This window comes from Anolis carolinensis, chromosome 1 (assembly GCF_035594765.1).
Source record: "Anolis carolinensis isolate JA03-04 chromosome 1, rAnoCar3.1.pri, whole genome shotgun sequence".
Classification (NCBI taxonomy): domain Eukaryota; kingdom Metazoa; phylum Chordata; class Lepidosauria; order Squamata; family Dactyloidae; genus Anolis; species Anolis carolinensis.
The window spans coordinates 19,627,710-19,643,877 of record NC_085841.1 but is presented as its reverse complement, the minus strand read 5'-3'; the positions used below and the strand labels follow the sequence as shown (position 1 = coordinate 19,643,877).

The 16,168-nt window shown below is 39.0% G+C and overlaps 1 protein-coding gene across 10 annotated transcripts in view; it reads left to right on the top strand.

Annotated features, from left to right (window-relative positions):
* slc8a1 (solute carrier family 8 member A1) overlaps positions 1 to 16,168 on the top strand; it is a 407,191-nt gene that overhangs the window by 79,371 nt on the left and 311,652 nt on the right. For all 10 annotated transcript variants that reach the window (XM_062968924.1, XM_062968922.1, XM_062968923.1 and 7 more), the window contains exon 2: positions 8,979 to 10,812. In XM_062968924.1, coding sequence (XP_062824994.1) covers positions 9,017 to 10,812 — 1,796 coding nt within the window. In that variant the 5' untranslated portion in view covers positions 8,979 to 9,016. The remainder of the gene's footprint in view (positions 1 to 8,978; positions 10,813 to 16,168) is intronic.

Genomic DNA, 16,168 nt, shown 5'->3' with positions numbered 1-16,168 from the left:
ATATTCCTTCTAAACTTAATGCTGTGATAGCCATCTCTTTCTATTGTGGGAGGCATGGAAATAGATTGCGGGTGTTAACTACCATCTAGTCATCTTCAACGTATGGCAACCATATAAATGAGAGATCACCAAGAGACCATCACATCGGGAGCCCTGCTTTGGTGCTGCAAACCCAGGACAGCCATGGATTCCTTGAGTTAATCTATCAAACTGCAATATGGTCACCTTCTTTTCCTACTGCTTTCTACTTTATTATTTATTTATTTACAGTATTTATATTCTGCCCTTCTCACCCCGAAGGGGACTCAGGGCGGATCACACTATATATATATAGGGCAAACATTCAATGCCCATAAACACATCGAACTGAGACAGAGACAGACATACGCAGAGGCAATTTAACCTTCTCCTGAGGGGGATGTTCGATTCTGGCCACAGGGGGGAGCAGCTGCTTCATCATCCACTCTGACCGCACTTCCTCATTCCAACATCGTAAATTAGTGAAACTTGCCTCCCCACTTTTATAAGTGGTACCTTATTTCCTACTTGATAGATGCAACTATCTTTCGAGTTGCTGGTCAGCAACGAGCAGGGGCTATTTTTTATTTTTAATTGACGGGTGCTCACCCCGCCACGGGCTGGCCTCGAACTCATGACCTCATGGTCAGAGTGATTTATTGCAGCAGGCTGCTCTCCAGCCTGTGCCACAGCCCAGCATTGGATGCCCTGATACATTTGTGAACAAACTGCGACTCCTCTATGATAACATGATGGCAACAATCTTGGACAGCAACAGCTCCCATAGTGATCCATTTAAGAGGGGATCAGATGTTAAACAGGGTTGTATTATTGCACCAGCCTTATTTTCCATTTTCATAGCTATGACAGGAAGTTTCCCACCGGTGTAGAAGTCACATATCAGACAAATGGCAAGTTCTTTAACCTCAAGCTGAAAACCAAAAGTAAGGGGATCGCAATCCCTGTTACAGAATTCCAATATGCTGATGATCATATAGTCTTTGCTCATTCAGAGGGAAACTTACAAGCTACTTTAAATACCTTTGCAGAAGCATATGAAAAGCTCACTGAACATTGAGAAAACCAAAGTGCTCTACCAGCAGGCTCCAACCAATTCCTTTGCAAAGCCAGAAATAAAGCTTTAATCATGCAATACTAGAAAATGTTGACCACTGCCGCTACTTAGGCGGCCACCATCTGAGCTCTGTGAGTACAGCATTTTTTTTTAAGGAAGCAGAGAGTGTTTTAAGAGGCTATTTGTAGGGATGTTGAGATGCTTGTTTATAAAGCATGAATTGTCTACAAATGTCACTCTCAACTTCTGGAAAGATCCCATCAATGTTGCCTTTGAAAAAATCTGCAAATCTCCTGGGAAGACAGGCAGACAAATGTCAGCATTCTGGAAGAAGCCAAGAACACCAACACTGAAGCCACGATTCTCCGCCATGAACTTCGCTTGACTAGCCACGTTGTCCAAATGCCCTGATCATCGTCTCCCAAAGCAGTTACTTTATTCTCAGCTCAAGAATGGAAAATCAGATGTCAGATTGGTCTGCTTGCTTGTCCCTCACCCTTTCATATTCAGAACAAAAAGGATACAGAGAGATTCTGAGCATAAGATGATTTGGAAATGTTACTTTTTTGAATGGCAACATTCAAAATTCCCAATGGTCAATGGCTTATAGATTATACTATAGGCCTAAAAGATAATTTCCCAGATCTGGTAAGAGCTTAATCCAGCTCTGAACATAGTCCTTAAGACTAGGGCCTGAGCTCCACATTGAATAGTCTAGCAAAATTGGACCCTCAAGACTCCTATGTAGTTGATTCTCCTTATTTATTTATAATTTATTTACTTCATTTGTATACTGCTTTTCTCCCCCAATGGGAACTCAAAGTGGTTTCCAACATAATTATGGCAAAATTAAATGCTTTACATGCAAAGACATAACACATTATAGTAATATACAAGAATCCATTACATCATAAAACATTATTATTATTATTATTATTATTATTATTATTATTATTATTATTATTATTATTATTATTTCTTAGTTTGGTCATTTAGTACTTAGGAATTATCCATCACAAAAGTACTAAATGACCAAACACTAAGAAATAATGAAGTACCTATTGTCTTTAAGCCCTTTTAGAAATATCTATGCTGCCTGTCTCATGAATAATTAACACAAAATTATTTAGACTACATGGAGGACACCTTTAATAACATGTTTTGTTTGGAACAGTCTTCAGATTAAGGATGTCTTTAATGATAGTGAATTGGGTAAATGACACTCTCTGCACAAATACTTGCAAGCAGGCAAAATTTGGGTGAGTCTACACTGGATACTTAAGCCGGGTCCAGTCCAGAGCATTACGCTCCAGAGTATCCTCCAACAATTGTCTAAATGATGGCAAAGTCAGATCAAGTCAAGAAAACCCAGGATACTCACTAGAATTCCCCATGCATTATGAAAACAGACTGAGATAGATTCACAGTGAGTCCAGGTTTTCTTGTTAGCATTTATTTGTCCTTCATAACAGTTATGGGGGCCCTGGCTCTGTATTTTATTGCAGAAGAGGTTTATAGTAAAGGCACTTAATTAACTAAATTGCCTTTTTCCCAGCACAGATACATTGTTGAATCCAGATGCTAATCACGCCAAAACATTGTTAGATTCCTTAAAGTTGTAGCCAAAGCAGCACTTTCAAAGCTATTCTTTCTATGTACTTAAAATCACTTGCCTCACTCTTGCAAGATATCTGTGAAAAAGGATTTGGTCTCATGTCTGCTTACATAGGCTCCCAGTGATTGATAAGATGAAGTCGTTGTTACTGACATTTGTTATTCACAAGCATGGTACCCTTTTAAAAATTGTATTTATCTCTAGCACATATCAGATTTAGTAGATTATGTAATGAGCTTTATAACCTACTAGTACTGAATGTCACATATACCAAATGACAACTGCTATGTTTGAGGGAGCATTTTCTGACTTATGAGTTGAAGGCCATTCCATTCAAGTATAACAAAGGGAAATTTTCTGATCAGTTTGGGTACAAAAGATAACCACTGCATCAAGGTGTAAATCCAATAATGGGTAAATGTCTAAATGTAAATCTAATAATATCTCCGTTGTGGTTAGTGATATTCCTGTTAGTGCTATTCCTGTTTGGAATTGCTTTGCATTGAACATAAACCTTGATGACATATTCCCCTTATGGACTAAATCCAGTTTTTGTTAAGTTGGAAGAATTTTGGGAATTTTCTTTCCCTCCCCTCCACAACCCTTCACACCACACAGAAGCCAGCTGCAAACAATTTAACAGTAACCTTGAAACAATTCTAGCGATACTAATGGACACTCATACTAATGATAAAACCAGCTCTGAGTATTCCTTGCCTGAGAAAACTCAATGCAATTCATGGGGTTGTTACAAGTTGACGAGCAATGTAAGGTGCATCTACACTGTAGCATTAACATGGTTTGACACCACTTTAACTACCTCCTCCCCAGTTTTGCTGGATGTTGTCATTCTGCCAGAAAATGTCTGTTACTGGATCCTACCATTGGCCCTATACAGCTTGAACAGTTGTCTGAACCAGAAAAAGGCAATTATCTTGCAAATGACTTGCAAGCAAATTCACTCATTTTGTTTTCTTTTGAGGGTGATTAGTCCTAGGGTTTGGTCTTTTGGAAATGGAAACAGTGAGGTTTGTTGATGTGTTCTTGGGGAAAATCTGAATAGTGAATGACAATGTTAATTGTAGGCAAGGACATGTAAAGAACAGTCACAGATTCTCGCATTCTCAATGAGAAAGTTTGCCTTGACACATCAAGATATGCGTTTGGAAAATGGCAAAGCGCTGTACTAGAAACTTGTATAAAAAAGGCATAGTTAGGTTGTTGTGTTTTTTTCGGGCTGTATGGCCATGTTCCAGAAGTATTCTCTCTTGTTGTGACTCACAACCTCTGAGGATGACTGCCATAGATGTGGGCGAAACATCAGGAGAGAATACTTCTGGAACATGGCCATACAACCCAAAAACACACAACAACCCTGTCATTCCCACCATGAAAGCCTTCGACAACACAAAGGCATGGTTTTTGCACAAAAATGCTTGCATCAACAAAAGTGTTTTGACCAAATTTTGCTTTGGTTGGAACCATTTTTTTCCAGAAAAGTCCTGAAATAAAATTCACCAAAAATTCAGTCTTCCTTAACAGAGGAAATTTTTATTACATATGAAAGTGAAATAAGTGAATATTTGCATCTCTAGCAGATAGTTCAGTAATGACAGGATATGGATAGTTCAGTAATGACAGTAATGACTAGAAGGTCGGATATGAATTAAACTAGATTTGATGGCAATAGGACACAACTTGGCTCTTTCTGATATAACATGAAGTGTAGGATTGTGGGGCAACACAGACAAATAAGGCAATAGGAGGTCATTTCTTCTCCAAACTATTTGAACCTATTGTTGTTTTCTTCTAGTTGATTTATCCCTAACTTTAAAGTAATACGAAAACTAAATACAACTGACACAAAACAGTTTTAGGAAGGAGAGAACAGTGAAGAATGAACAACTCAGCCTCATCTTCCTCTCCCTCTTTCTCTCTTTCCTCCTCCTCTCCTCCTTCTCCTACCTTCTTCCTATAATTTATATTCAAGGAAGCGTTCACAATTTTTTAAAAATCAGTAAGTTAAAAGCATACAAAAACTTAAAATTAGAACATCCTTTTTTTGCTGCCCTTTAACTTGCATTGGCTTTTATGTACTGGCCTGTCAATGTTTGTTGTCTTTACTTTCTGTGGTCATTGTTTTTTCTAGTGTGTCAATCACAGCCTATTTCAGGGTAGATTTGCGTAGTCATTTCCATTCTAATTATCTGCTTCCTATCATTGGCAACTTACAGAAACTTTCCAGGCTTATTCTGTGCCAGTAATGTGTGTATTTAATTAAACAATTAGCGGTGCCAACTCTGTGGTATTCACTATGAGAAAAAACGGATTGATGGGGTTTTCGTACACAAAATAAACTTGTACAAAAGTGCATGCTTTATTGCTTCACTTGACATGTATTCATAAATTTTAGAACATTTTAAAATATATATAAAATAATAATTGTGGATAATATTGACAGGTTGAATAATAAGGAATTTGTAGAATGGGCATTTCTTCCACACAATGACTCCCAGGCTCAGATTCCCAGATGTGACACTACATTACATTACACTATATTACTCTACACTACACCTACAGCATCCCAGGTCATATGGCAGAGAATGAAGAAAGCTACAATCTAGTCTTTAGGGACCAAACTTTAAGTAAAGCTGATTATAACAGTGAATATTGGCTGGATGTCAGGGAAGCACTATGTCTACTCCTCCATCAAATGCATTTCATCTGTCTCACTCTGTGTGTAGTCTCAAGCCTTTGAGAACTGAGATGTGTTTTTACTTGCTCAGTCCACAGTCCCAATAATTTAAACAGTTGGTTCTGCATGTCCAACTATGTTCCAGGCTTGAGCTTCCCAAGTGTCATCAGGTCCCGTACCATGAAGCAATCCACTTCTCAAACTCTGTTGTCCTTCAAAAGCAGAGTTAAAGATGTCATGCACTATCCTATGGTTTTCAGAAAAGAAACCGATTCTATCAGGCATGGATGAGCTATACCTTAGATCAAAGATTGAAGTCATTCTCCAACCCAGTGTTTCTATAGTCGTTCTGATGGGAAATCTCTGTCACTTAGTAAAAAAAAACTTATGTGACCAATGATGCTATAGTACAGAATAGACTTTTGGTAGACAGAAGGCAAAAAACCTCTGCACATCTGTGGTTTTGGGCCCCTCATTGCATCCTGCTTTGCAAAAGCCACATGTGTAACTATTGAGAAATAAAAAAGCATCTGTTAATACCTCATCCTGTAATCAAGTGAAGGAAGTGGGCTGATGCCTTTTCATCTGCATATATCCAGAATGGTATGCATTTCAGAACACCATTGTGAACCAAGAAAATTCTGATCCGTGCTTTTTGGGTATAAGGTTCCTCTCCTGATTTGGTGACCTTTGCAGATTTGAAAAACATGCCCTCTATTCCAAGACACAACTCAATGATGAAGACGTTGAATAGAACTGGGCCCAGGACAGAACCCTATGATACCACACTGGTCACTTCTCCCCAGAATGAAGAAAAGGAACCTTTGGGTTTACCTTGGTTGGACAACCAATTACAAATATACTATCTACCCAACATTTTATCAGCTTCTTTGTAAGAATATAATGGGGGGTGGCTGATGAATTCCATATTGAAATCAAAATATGCTACAACCCTTCAGCACTTTCATCATCAATCAAGCTTGTAACTATAAAAAAGTGATAAGATTGACTTGTTTTTGAGAAATCCATATTGATTTTTGGTGATCATGTCATTGCTTTCTAGATGCTTAAAGATTGTCTGCTTCATGATCTACTCTAGAATCTTTCCTGGTATTTAATGGTACTAACTGGGTAGTATTGACCGACCTCTCCGATCATCAGGGGAGGCCCTCCTGTCGCCACTACCTATATCTCAGGCTCGCCTTGTAGGAACAAGGGAGAGGGCCTTCTCTGCGGTGGCCCCTCGCTTGTGGAACTCGCTGCCCATTGAAATCAGGCAAGCCCCCACCCTTTTAGCCTTCAGGAAAGATTTAAAAACATGGCTCTTCCGGTGTGCTTTCGGAGAGTAAATGTTCTATGCTACTCCCCCCCGATATTTATCCTCTAGACTGGTTCACTATCTGATGTCCCGTCCCTCGAGGTTTTATTCTGATCCCTTTCTCACCCAGAGTTTTAATTTTTAATCTAGTTTTTAAATGTAGTATTCATGCGGCCCGCTCGTGTTATATTGCTGTTTTGATCTTATGTTGTACTGTTTATTTTATGTAATGTATTATTTAATTGTATTATGTTATGGTTTATTGTATTGTCTTGGGCATGGCCCCATGTAAGCCGCCCCGAGTCCCCGTTGGGGAGATGGTGGCGGGGTATAAATAAAGTTTTATTATTTTTATTATTATTATTATTATTGTTTGGTCTCCTTTCCCCCCTTTTTTGATGATGGTCCGATGGAACTTATGTTTTCCGGGAATTGCCAAAAATGATTGCCCGTGGTTCTGTGATCACTTCTGCCAGTTCTTTTATTACTTGTATATAGTTCATCTGCCTCTGGAGACTTTATTTCATTTAAAGTATTCCTGTACTACTTCTTTACCTGTTCTGTGCTGCATTTCCTCTATTGCATCATCTGCTCCATTTCCCACAAGTTGAGGTGTTGAATAGTTCTGCTTTTTCTCCATCCCCGTTAGAATTCTGTCATTTTCTCCATACATTTGCGCTACAATTTCCTTATTCTTCCTTTTGCTATGGACATAACAGAAAAACCCCTCACCTTTTATTGTTTTCATTGTTGCACTATCCCTGGCCCAGCCCTTTTATAGTTGGTCACATTCATCTTGTAATCCTGGCCATTGGTTTGTTGAACCTTTTACTGATAGAGCTACAATGAATTGTGTTTTTGAAATTTTATTTTTAATTTTTAGTGTGTTTAACAGGTTTTTGGCATTAATCAGCCTCTCTAGCAAACTTGAGCTTTAGCTTTTTGAACGTTCTCCCTACATAAGCTGGCTATTTGTTTTAATTTCTCTTTGGTGATTTCCTTCTGTTTCCATTTGTCCTCCCAAAGCAAAGGTGATCACAAAACAGAGTCCAAGACAGGCCAGTTTCAAGCAGAAAGAATCCAGCCATAGAGCAACAAAATTAGGGCCAGGGTAAACCAGAGGTGAGGTCAGGAAAAATTCAGAATTCAGAACAGAATTCAGAAGTATTCAGGAAAGGGCTTCCAAGAACCAGAACAAATAATGTAAATTGTTCTCCAATACCTTTCCTGCCTAAGGCCTAAGCTTAGAAAGCAGAATTCCTTGAACCAAATGAACAGCAGTAGGCATTTCATGAAATGTGTTCTTCCAGTTGGAGGTTCTGACTCTGAGCAGCCTGCCTTTTGTGTGTGTGAGGGAAAGTTCATTGTAATCTGTTAGTATCTGAGTATAAAAAATGAGTCTGCTATTTGTTTGTAAAGATTTTGTGGGTTTTTCATTTGACTGAAAGTTTTGAGAACTTTCAGTCCAGAATATATATGGATATTGTGAAGGAACATCATAGGTATGAGGGTCTTCAGGTCTACACTGTTGATTTTCCTTCTGCAACAACTTCTTTGTTGACCTCTGTATGATATATGTGGGTGTCTGCTAAAGAATGGCTCCGTGCAAAAACTTTTTATGCTGATATTTATAGTTGTTCCAAAATGTTTGGAAAATCTAGAAAATTTCAGGCCAGTGGGTATAATGGATGTTCTATGTAAATTGGTCCCATTACCTTCAGAGTGGAACCCAGTAGGAATAGAATAAAATTTCCAGAAATGTTGAAGCCATGAAGAAAAACATTTTTCAGCTTTTTTTCTCCAGAAAATAACAGATATTTTTGAGTTGGAGGGAAATTGCAATATTCACACCTTTTATAGATTGAAAGTCACTTATTTATTTTAAGAACAAATATATATATGAATTGGCTTGGCATAAAATTGCTGTATGATGTTTTGTACATTAAAAGTATCATTCACGAAATTGCTCAGAATTATAAAATAAAAATACTTTATTGAGAACATCCAAAATGTTCCCTCAAATGACTGTTAAAATGTAAATGTGGCTAAGTTGAAGGAATGTAAAATGACAGATATTTCCTCCTCTCACAGCTTGATATATATATTTAAAAATCTATCAATTTATTTACTAACTGGTCAAATTGGTGCTGTAAAGTTTTGACTCTAATAGAGGAAGAATTTGTAAATAACATAAGTGAAACATTACATTTTTCAGTTGAATCTGAGTAACATGTTTTTACGATTTTGTATCCTGCAGGTTAGAGAACATTTGGAAATTGGTCTAACAGAGCAATCATGATGGGATTAAAGAAGCCAACTGCCTTTCCTGGTGGTCTACACCTTTTAAGTGTTGTTGTACTCTTGCTATTGCACATGGACAAAGCACACTCAGAACATCAGGCTGAAGATGGTAATGATACTAAAGAATGTACTGGTTCTTATATTTGCAAGAAAGGTGTGATTTTGCCAATCTGGGAACCTCAGGACCCTTCATTTGGTGACAAAATAGCAAGAGCCACTGTATACTTTGTGGCCATGGTCTACATGTTTCTAGGAGTGTCGATTATAGCCGATCGCTTCATGTCATCAATAGAAGTGATTACATCCCAAGAGAAAGAGATCACCATCAAGAAACCTAATGGTGAAACCACCAAGACCACAGTTAGAGTTTGGAATGAGACTGTTTCCAATCTAACTCTGATGGCTTTGGGCTCTTCTGCTCCAGAGATCCTCCTTTCTGTGATTGAAGTGTGTGGCCACGGATTCCATGCAGGGGACCTTGGGCCAAGCACCATTGTAGGAAGTGCAGCCTTCAACATGTTCGTCATCATAGCCCTTTGTGTTTACGTTGTCCCAGATGGAGAAATCAGGAAGATTAAGCATCTCCGTGTGTTTTTTGTCACTGCGGCTTGGAGCATCTTTGCCTACACTTGGCTTTACTTAATTTTATCTGTCATATCGCCTGGGGTAGTAGAAGTCTGGGAAGGCTTGCTCACCTTCTTCTTCTTTCCAATCTGTGTGGTGTTTGCCTGGGTTGCCGACCGGAGGCTCTTGTTTTACAAGTATGTCTACAAGAGGTACAGGGCTGGCAAACAGAGGGGGATGATCATTGAGCATGAAGGTGAAGGGCCGCAGTCCAAAGCTGACATTGAAATGGATGGGAAAGTAGTTAATTCCCATGTTGAAAGTTTCTTGGATGGCACTCTGGTCCTCGAGGTAGACGAGAAGGATCAAGATGATGAGGAAGCGAGGAGGGAAATGGCCAGAATCCTCAAAGAGCTGAAGCAGAAGCATCCAGACAAAGAAATGGAGCAGCTGATAGAATTGGCTAATTATCAGGTTCTTAGTCAACAGCAAAAGAGCCGAGCCTTTTACCGAATCCAAGCCACTCGACTAATGACCGGGGCAGGCAATATATTGAAGAGACATGCTGCAGACCAAGCCAGAAAAGCAGTCAGCATGCATGAGGTCAACTGTGAAGTAGCAGACAATGACCCTGTCAGTAAGGTGTATTTTGAGCAGAGCACCTACCAATGCCTTGAGAACTGTGGCACGGTAGCCATAAGTATCTCCCGCCGAGGTGGTGATTTGACCAAAACTGTCTCGGTTGATTTCCGAACAGAAGATGGTACTGCCAATGCAGGATCTGATTATGAATTCACTGAAGGGACTGTGGTATTTAAGCCTGGCGAGACACAGAAAGAAATACGGGTTGGCATAATTGATGATGATATATTTGAAGAAGATGAGAACTTTCTTGTTCACCTCAGTAATGTCAAAGTGATCTCAGCGGAGCAAGAAGAGAGTGTGCTAGAAGCCAATCATGTCGCAACAGTGGCTTGCTTGGGGTCACCTGCTACTGCCACGGTCACTATCTTTGATGATGATCATGCTGGCATTTTTACCTTCGAGGAGCCAGTCACTCACGTAAGTGAGAGTGTGGGAACCATGGAAGTGAAAGTGCTACGGACATCTGGAGCTCGAGGAAATGTTATTGTGCCGTACAAAACAATCGAAGGCACAGCCAGAGGGGGCGGAGAGGACTTTGAAGACACTTGTGGAGAGCTCGAGTTTCAGAATGATGACATTGTGTAAGTACTACCCATTTTTTGACATTTGTCAGCAATGTGAAAATGTTTGAAAACAGATTTCATAAAAAAAAATTTCAAAGCTATTTTTGTTCATGCTGCATCAAATCTTGGCTGTTCTTGTATAGCAGCAAAAGCTAGGAAGGTACCAGAAATTGTGTGACCTTAGGTGCCAAGTATGTCTGCTGGTGGCAAGCCTGTGCAAAATTTCAAAGATGTTGTGAGACTGGGTGCATGTTGTCAAAGAGGTTGTATCTGGAGGTGTGTATGTATAAACAATAGCGTACATTGCCCTGACAGGCACACTGGAAGTTGTCACTTTTTCCATGCCAGTGACAAGTGGCATAGAACAGTACATGACAAATCCTGACCAGAAATTGAGGTATCCTTTTCCAACCACACTTAACATATTAAGATCATATTTTTGCAAGTAAGGCCTTGTTTCATTTGGGGGGAGGGGGCATCGAGCCTGTGACTAATAAACACAGTCAGGTTGCGAGGTCAGAGAAGCTTGTCATTAGCCTTTGTGACATCTTGAAATATGTATGCTTTGCACTTTCAAGTTAATGTTGCCACGTGGGGGAAGGTCCAATTAGGCAAGGCTGTCAGGTTTGACAGTTTACAAATTAGAAAGCAGTTAGAAAGGAAATATTGCTGATAAGCATTTCCTGCAACTAGCAGTGGATTTGTGAGGAGATTTTCCCCCATGTATATACTTCTTTTTTCTTTGTGGCTATTGCCTTTGTGCATGCTACGCTATAATGAAGGAACAGTAATGAACAGAAACCTTAAGGGAAATAATCCCTAATCTACAAACAGGTTGCATTATGTCCCAACTCTCAAATCTCCACTAATTGTATTTTATCCTATTTGTCCTTGTGGGTACAAAGGATTGCTACCCACTCTGAGTTCTAGCCCCTCGTGAAATGAAAATGCTATTCATAAGGCAATTTCAGAGTTTGCAAAATTTACCTGTTTAGACTTGAAGTTCTGGAATGCCTCAATCAGCATCTGAAGGGTGCTGTAACCCAAAATTCATTGTCGCCCAAACTAGAACTTTTATAAATTCTGAGCAACTTTGTTGCGTACAATAGTATATGTTGCTTAACTCAGTGTGTATATAATCTGGAACTACACTGGAAAATTACCAGTTATTGTGAGGCTATGAATTTGCATCTTGAGTGCTTAATTTGAAAACATTGGCCAAAGGATTATAGCAGTAGTGGATCAGATGAAGTGGTACAATCCTGTTAAAAAAATCCTCTTGTGGTACTCATTTCATTGGAAATGTGAATCCATTCCAGCTTTAGTTTGGATTGTACAGAAGATTTAGAACCTAGTTAAGAGATTGGCGACTGATCCACACGGCCCCTTATTCCCATACTCATGGCAAATGGACCTCTGAAAGTCTTCATGATGCAGAGCGGCTTTTAGTGAGTATTTGTATCAAACCAACTTTGTCCAGCAAAGTCAGGGATGCTAACTCTGGAGTATCCTGGGGCTTTAAGGCAGTATGGAAAGTGCAGTCTGGTCTAAATCAACCCAATCCCCTGTTCAGACTGGCACCATCACCCTTTCCCTGCACTACTTAGAGCAGGAAAAGAGGATGAGTCATGTCCATGTGGCCACCTTCACTCCTAGCTGGCCACAGTTCCATCCAAGCTCCGGGTGACCAGATGTACACCTGGGCTAACTGGACAGTAGCTCTGCATTCAGTATGAACATACTGATTAAAGAGCTGTTCCAGGAGAGATTTGCAGAGGGCTAAACTGCCCAGAGTAGATGAAATGTCAGACTAAAGCTTGGAGTAGATTCATGGAATGTCATTGAATCCACCCATATTTTTTAAAGCCTATTGGCCAGGTTTGGGTTTTCGGCACTGGTGACGCCTTTTACTTAACTGGAATCAGTGAGTTGTGTTTGATATCTTTGATAATGTTGTAGTACTTTTTGTGTAAAATATGAAGCCATGCGAAGAAAGCTTTGTTGTTTTCTCCTAGAAAAACATTATAGAAATTTTGGTTACAACTGAAATATGTGCAATATTTATTTTCTTATCTAATTTTATTTTACTCCTAACCAACATAAAATGCTTCATTCATAACTCGGCATATAAAATTGTACTATTTACTGAACAACAACAACAACAACAATATCTGATAAAAAGCTGGAGCCATGGGCCATGTGCGACTCCCTGTACCATTTTTGTTGCTGATCAACATCCCTCTCTTTCTTGACAACTCAAGACCCTTTAAAATCTCCCCCAATTTTATTTTAATGTTGTTTTTATTCAGAGCACTCTCGCAAATACCACCTATGGAATGTGGGAGGCAATTCTGTCACATTTTTACTTATTGGCCTAAAAATAGGAAAGTTGTTGTTTACCTCTGTGTGATAAAGCCTGGGCCCAAAATAAGGTGGGATGTCAAAAAGGTAGCAGTATTGACTTCCCATACTCATGGAGTGTGTCAATGGGATATTTTTGGTTTTAAAATGTTACTTTATCATTTGTAGGTATGTTGAGGTATGAATACAAAGGACTGGGAGCTTAGAAATCTAGAAATACACCAAATCTTTTATTTTCACCATGAATTAAAGCATGATATGTAGGATATGTCTGGGGAACTAGGATAAATAAGGGTGAAGAAGGACATTGCACATTTTACCTTTGGCACCCAGATCTTTCTGAAATCTAAACAAAAGACAAAAAGAGAAACAATGCCTAACTCTAAACATCAAAATAATAAAAATGGAGATAATAAACCCTAATGAATCATAAATTCAGATTGTGGTATTTATCATACCTTTTAGAGATATTAAATACAGCTTGTATATGATGGGATAAGCTCCAGTTCCCTATATAATCTTGGTAGCTAGGCATTGTCAGCTCTGGTTACTACTTGAATGGGGAACTGCAAACAATTACCAGCTGTAGGCTATATTGCACAGAAAGAGACTGGCAAAACCACCTTTGAATATTCCTTGCCTAAGAAAACCCTATGAAATTTGTGGAGTCGCCATAAGGCGACTTGAAGCACACACACAAACACATATACAGTAGAGTCTCACTTATCCAACACTCGCTTATCCAACATTCTGGATTATCCAATGCATTTTTTAGTCAATGTTTTCAATACATCGTGATATTTTGGTGCTAAATTCGTAAATACAGTAATTACTACATAGCATTACTGCGTATTGAACTACTTTTTCTGTTGTTTGTTGTTAAACATGATGTTTTGGTGCTTAATTTGTAAAATCATAACCCAATTTGATGTGTAATAGTCTTATCCTTAATCCCTCCTTATTATCCAACATATTCGCTTATCCAACATTCTGCCGGCCCGTTTATGTTGGATTAGTGAGACTCTACTGTATATATATACACTCTGAGTGTACATAAGTATATGCTTCTCAGTGCTTCACAACTCAGGTGTGATACACTGAGAAGTATCAGGATAATAACAATTTCTTTGAACAAGTAGCCTTTCATCTCAGGACTATGACTTAATAACATTCCTGAGCAGACCGTGTTTTATTTTATTTATACCCGACCTTTTGCCAGATGAAAGCTGAGAAAGCTAAGAAAGGTGACAATATCTAACGAGGCAAGGCTTTATAGACTTCTTTTAAGAAAGAAAAGAATCATCATCATCAATCATAATTATGAGAGAGTTGCTGCTGGCATGAAAGAAAAACTGATCACACTCATAAATCATAATGTTAAATCCTAGAGTCCGTTCGATGTTTTCCTCCGAGTGAGGAACAAAAGTGATAGTAGACGGTAGACCATTTTGAAGACAGTCTCAGAGTCTCACCAGCTCTCAAGCCCAAATCATATGTAGATATTTGGTTTTAAAACATAAATGGAAATGAAGTGTGTGCAGAAGCATGCCTTATAGTAGTCATTGGTCCTTCTAGATTGTTAGTGTTTTTAAAGGGGATTAAGTAGGAAAATGTCCTTAGCTCTTTCTGGAGAAGCTGGACATGGAACCTGGAAATATCTGTTCACAAAGCTTGTGATTTGTCAACTGAGCTAAAAACTTCCTTGAGCTATAGAGCTGTTCACATATTTACATACAATATAGTATAGGAATGCAGAGGTTGTAGCTTTAAAAGAAGCATGTAGGTCAGGGTCGTTGAATTCTTTCTTGAGTTACCTAAAATAGATTCCCCTACTATTGGCTGTTTTATTTTGTGGAGGGAGCTGATGTGTGAAGAGAAGCACACTATTTATGCCACCGCTGTGCCCAATTTTCGTCTAAAAATCTGTGAATTAATTTGGCAAGCAGGGCTCTTTGGTTTCCCCATGTTAGGTAACTGTTTGAAAATGTTTGTCGCTCCAGAAAATCATTCCTTTTGGAAAGGGTATACAGAGATTATGAGCCTGAAGCCTGTTCACTGGCTCAACTCATTAGCTATGATCTCCGACTGGCATGGATAATTTTAGATACATATAGAATATTATAAGTTGTATGGATAAGTTGTAGGGATGCTGCAACATTTCTCGATTCATTGGCACAAACGCAGGTCAGAAAAACAGGCATCTTGTGAGACTTTTGTTGAAGAGGTTTTGATGTTGCTGCAGCAGTGATAAGCTATATTTTATTGATTGCTCTGAGATTGTAGCCTTGATAACGAATCTTTTCTAAGAGATGAGCATCAGAGCAGCACAGACAGCGAAGACAAGAGAGTGACTGATATAAAACACACACACACACACACTGTCTAATGTTAAAACCGTGGCCTAATTTTAGAGGTGTTCTGAGCCAAGAACTTTCATTTAAAAATCAATAGGACTGATGGGTGCTGGGTTCTTCTGAAAGCGATCCTCTTTCGCTTCTCAAGTGTGCTTCCTCGGGGCCCAATTACATAAAACAAAGTTGCCCTTGTCATTCTCACATTCTCTTTCCCCATCCATCATGATGCATTTTGTGGTGCTTCATTCCAAGTGGAGTATCAAAGAGGTTTGTAGTAAAATGAAAACACTTGTTTTACAACAGCCTTCCCTAACCTAGTGCTGTGGGGATGCGCTTGACCACAGCTGCCATCATTCCTGGCTTGCAGTGCCACTGGTTGTGGAGTGATGGACATTGTGCCCACCACATCTGGAAGGCACAGTTTGGGCAAGGAATGCACCAAATACTTTCCAATATCTCTCCCAGGTATCTGTCTTGCCTCAGGAGTGTTGAGTAAAATGCCATATTTGAGATATTTTTGGACTAGATCTCTCAGAGTCCTGCATAAGTCACCCTTTGCACATATAGCATTTTATGCCCAGGTTTTTAAGTAATTGATGTGTTTTATGCTGTTATTTTATATTTATTTTGTTACATTGTTGTAATTTATGGACTGCATT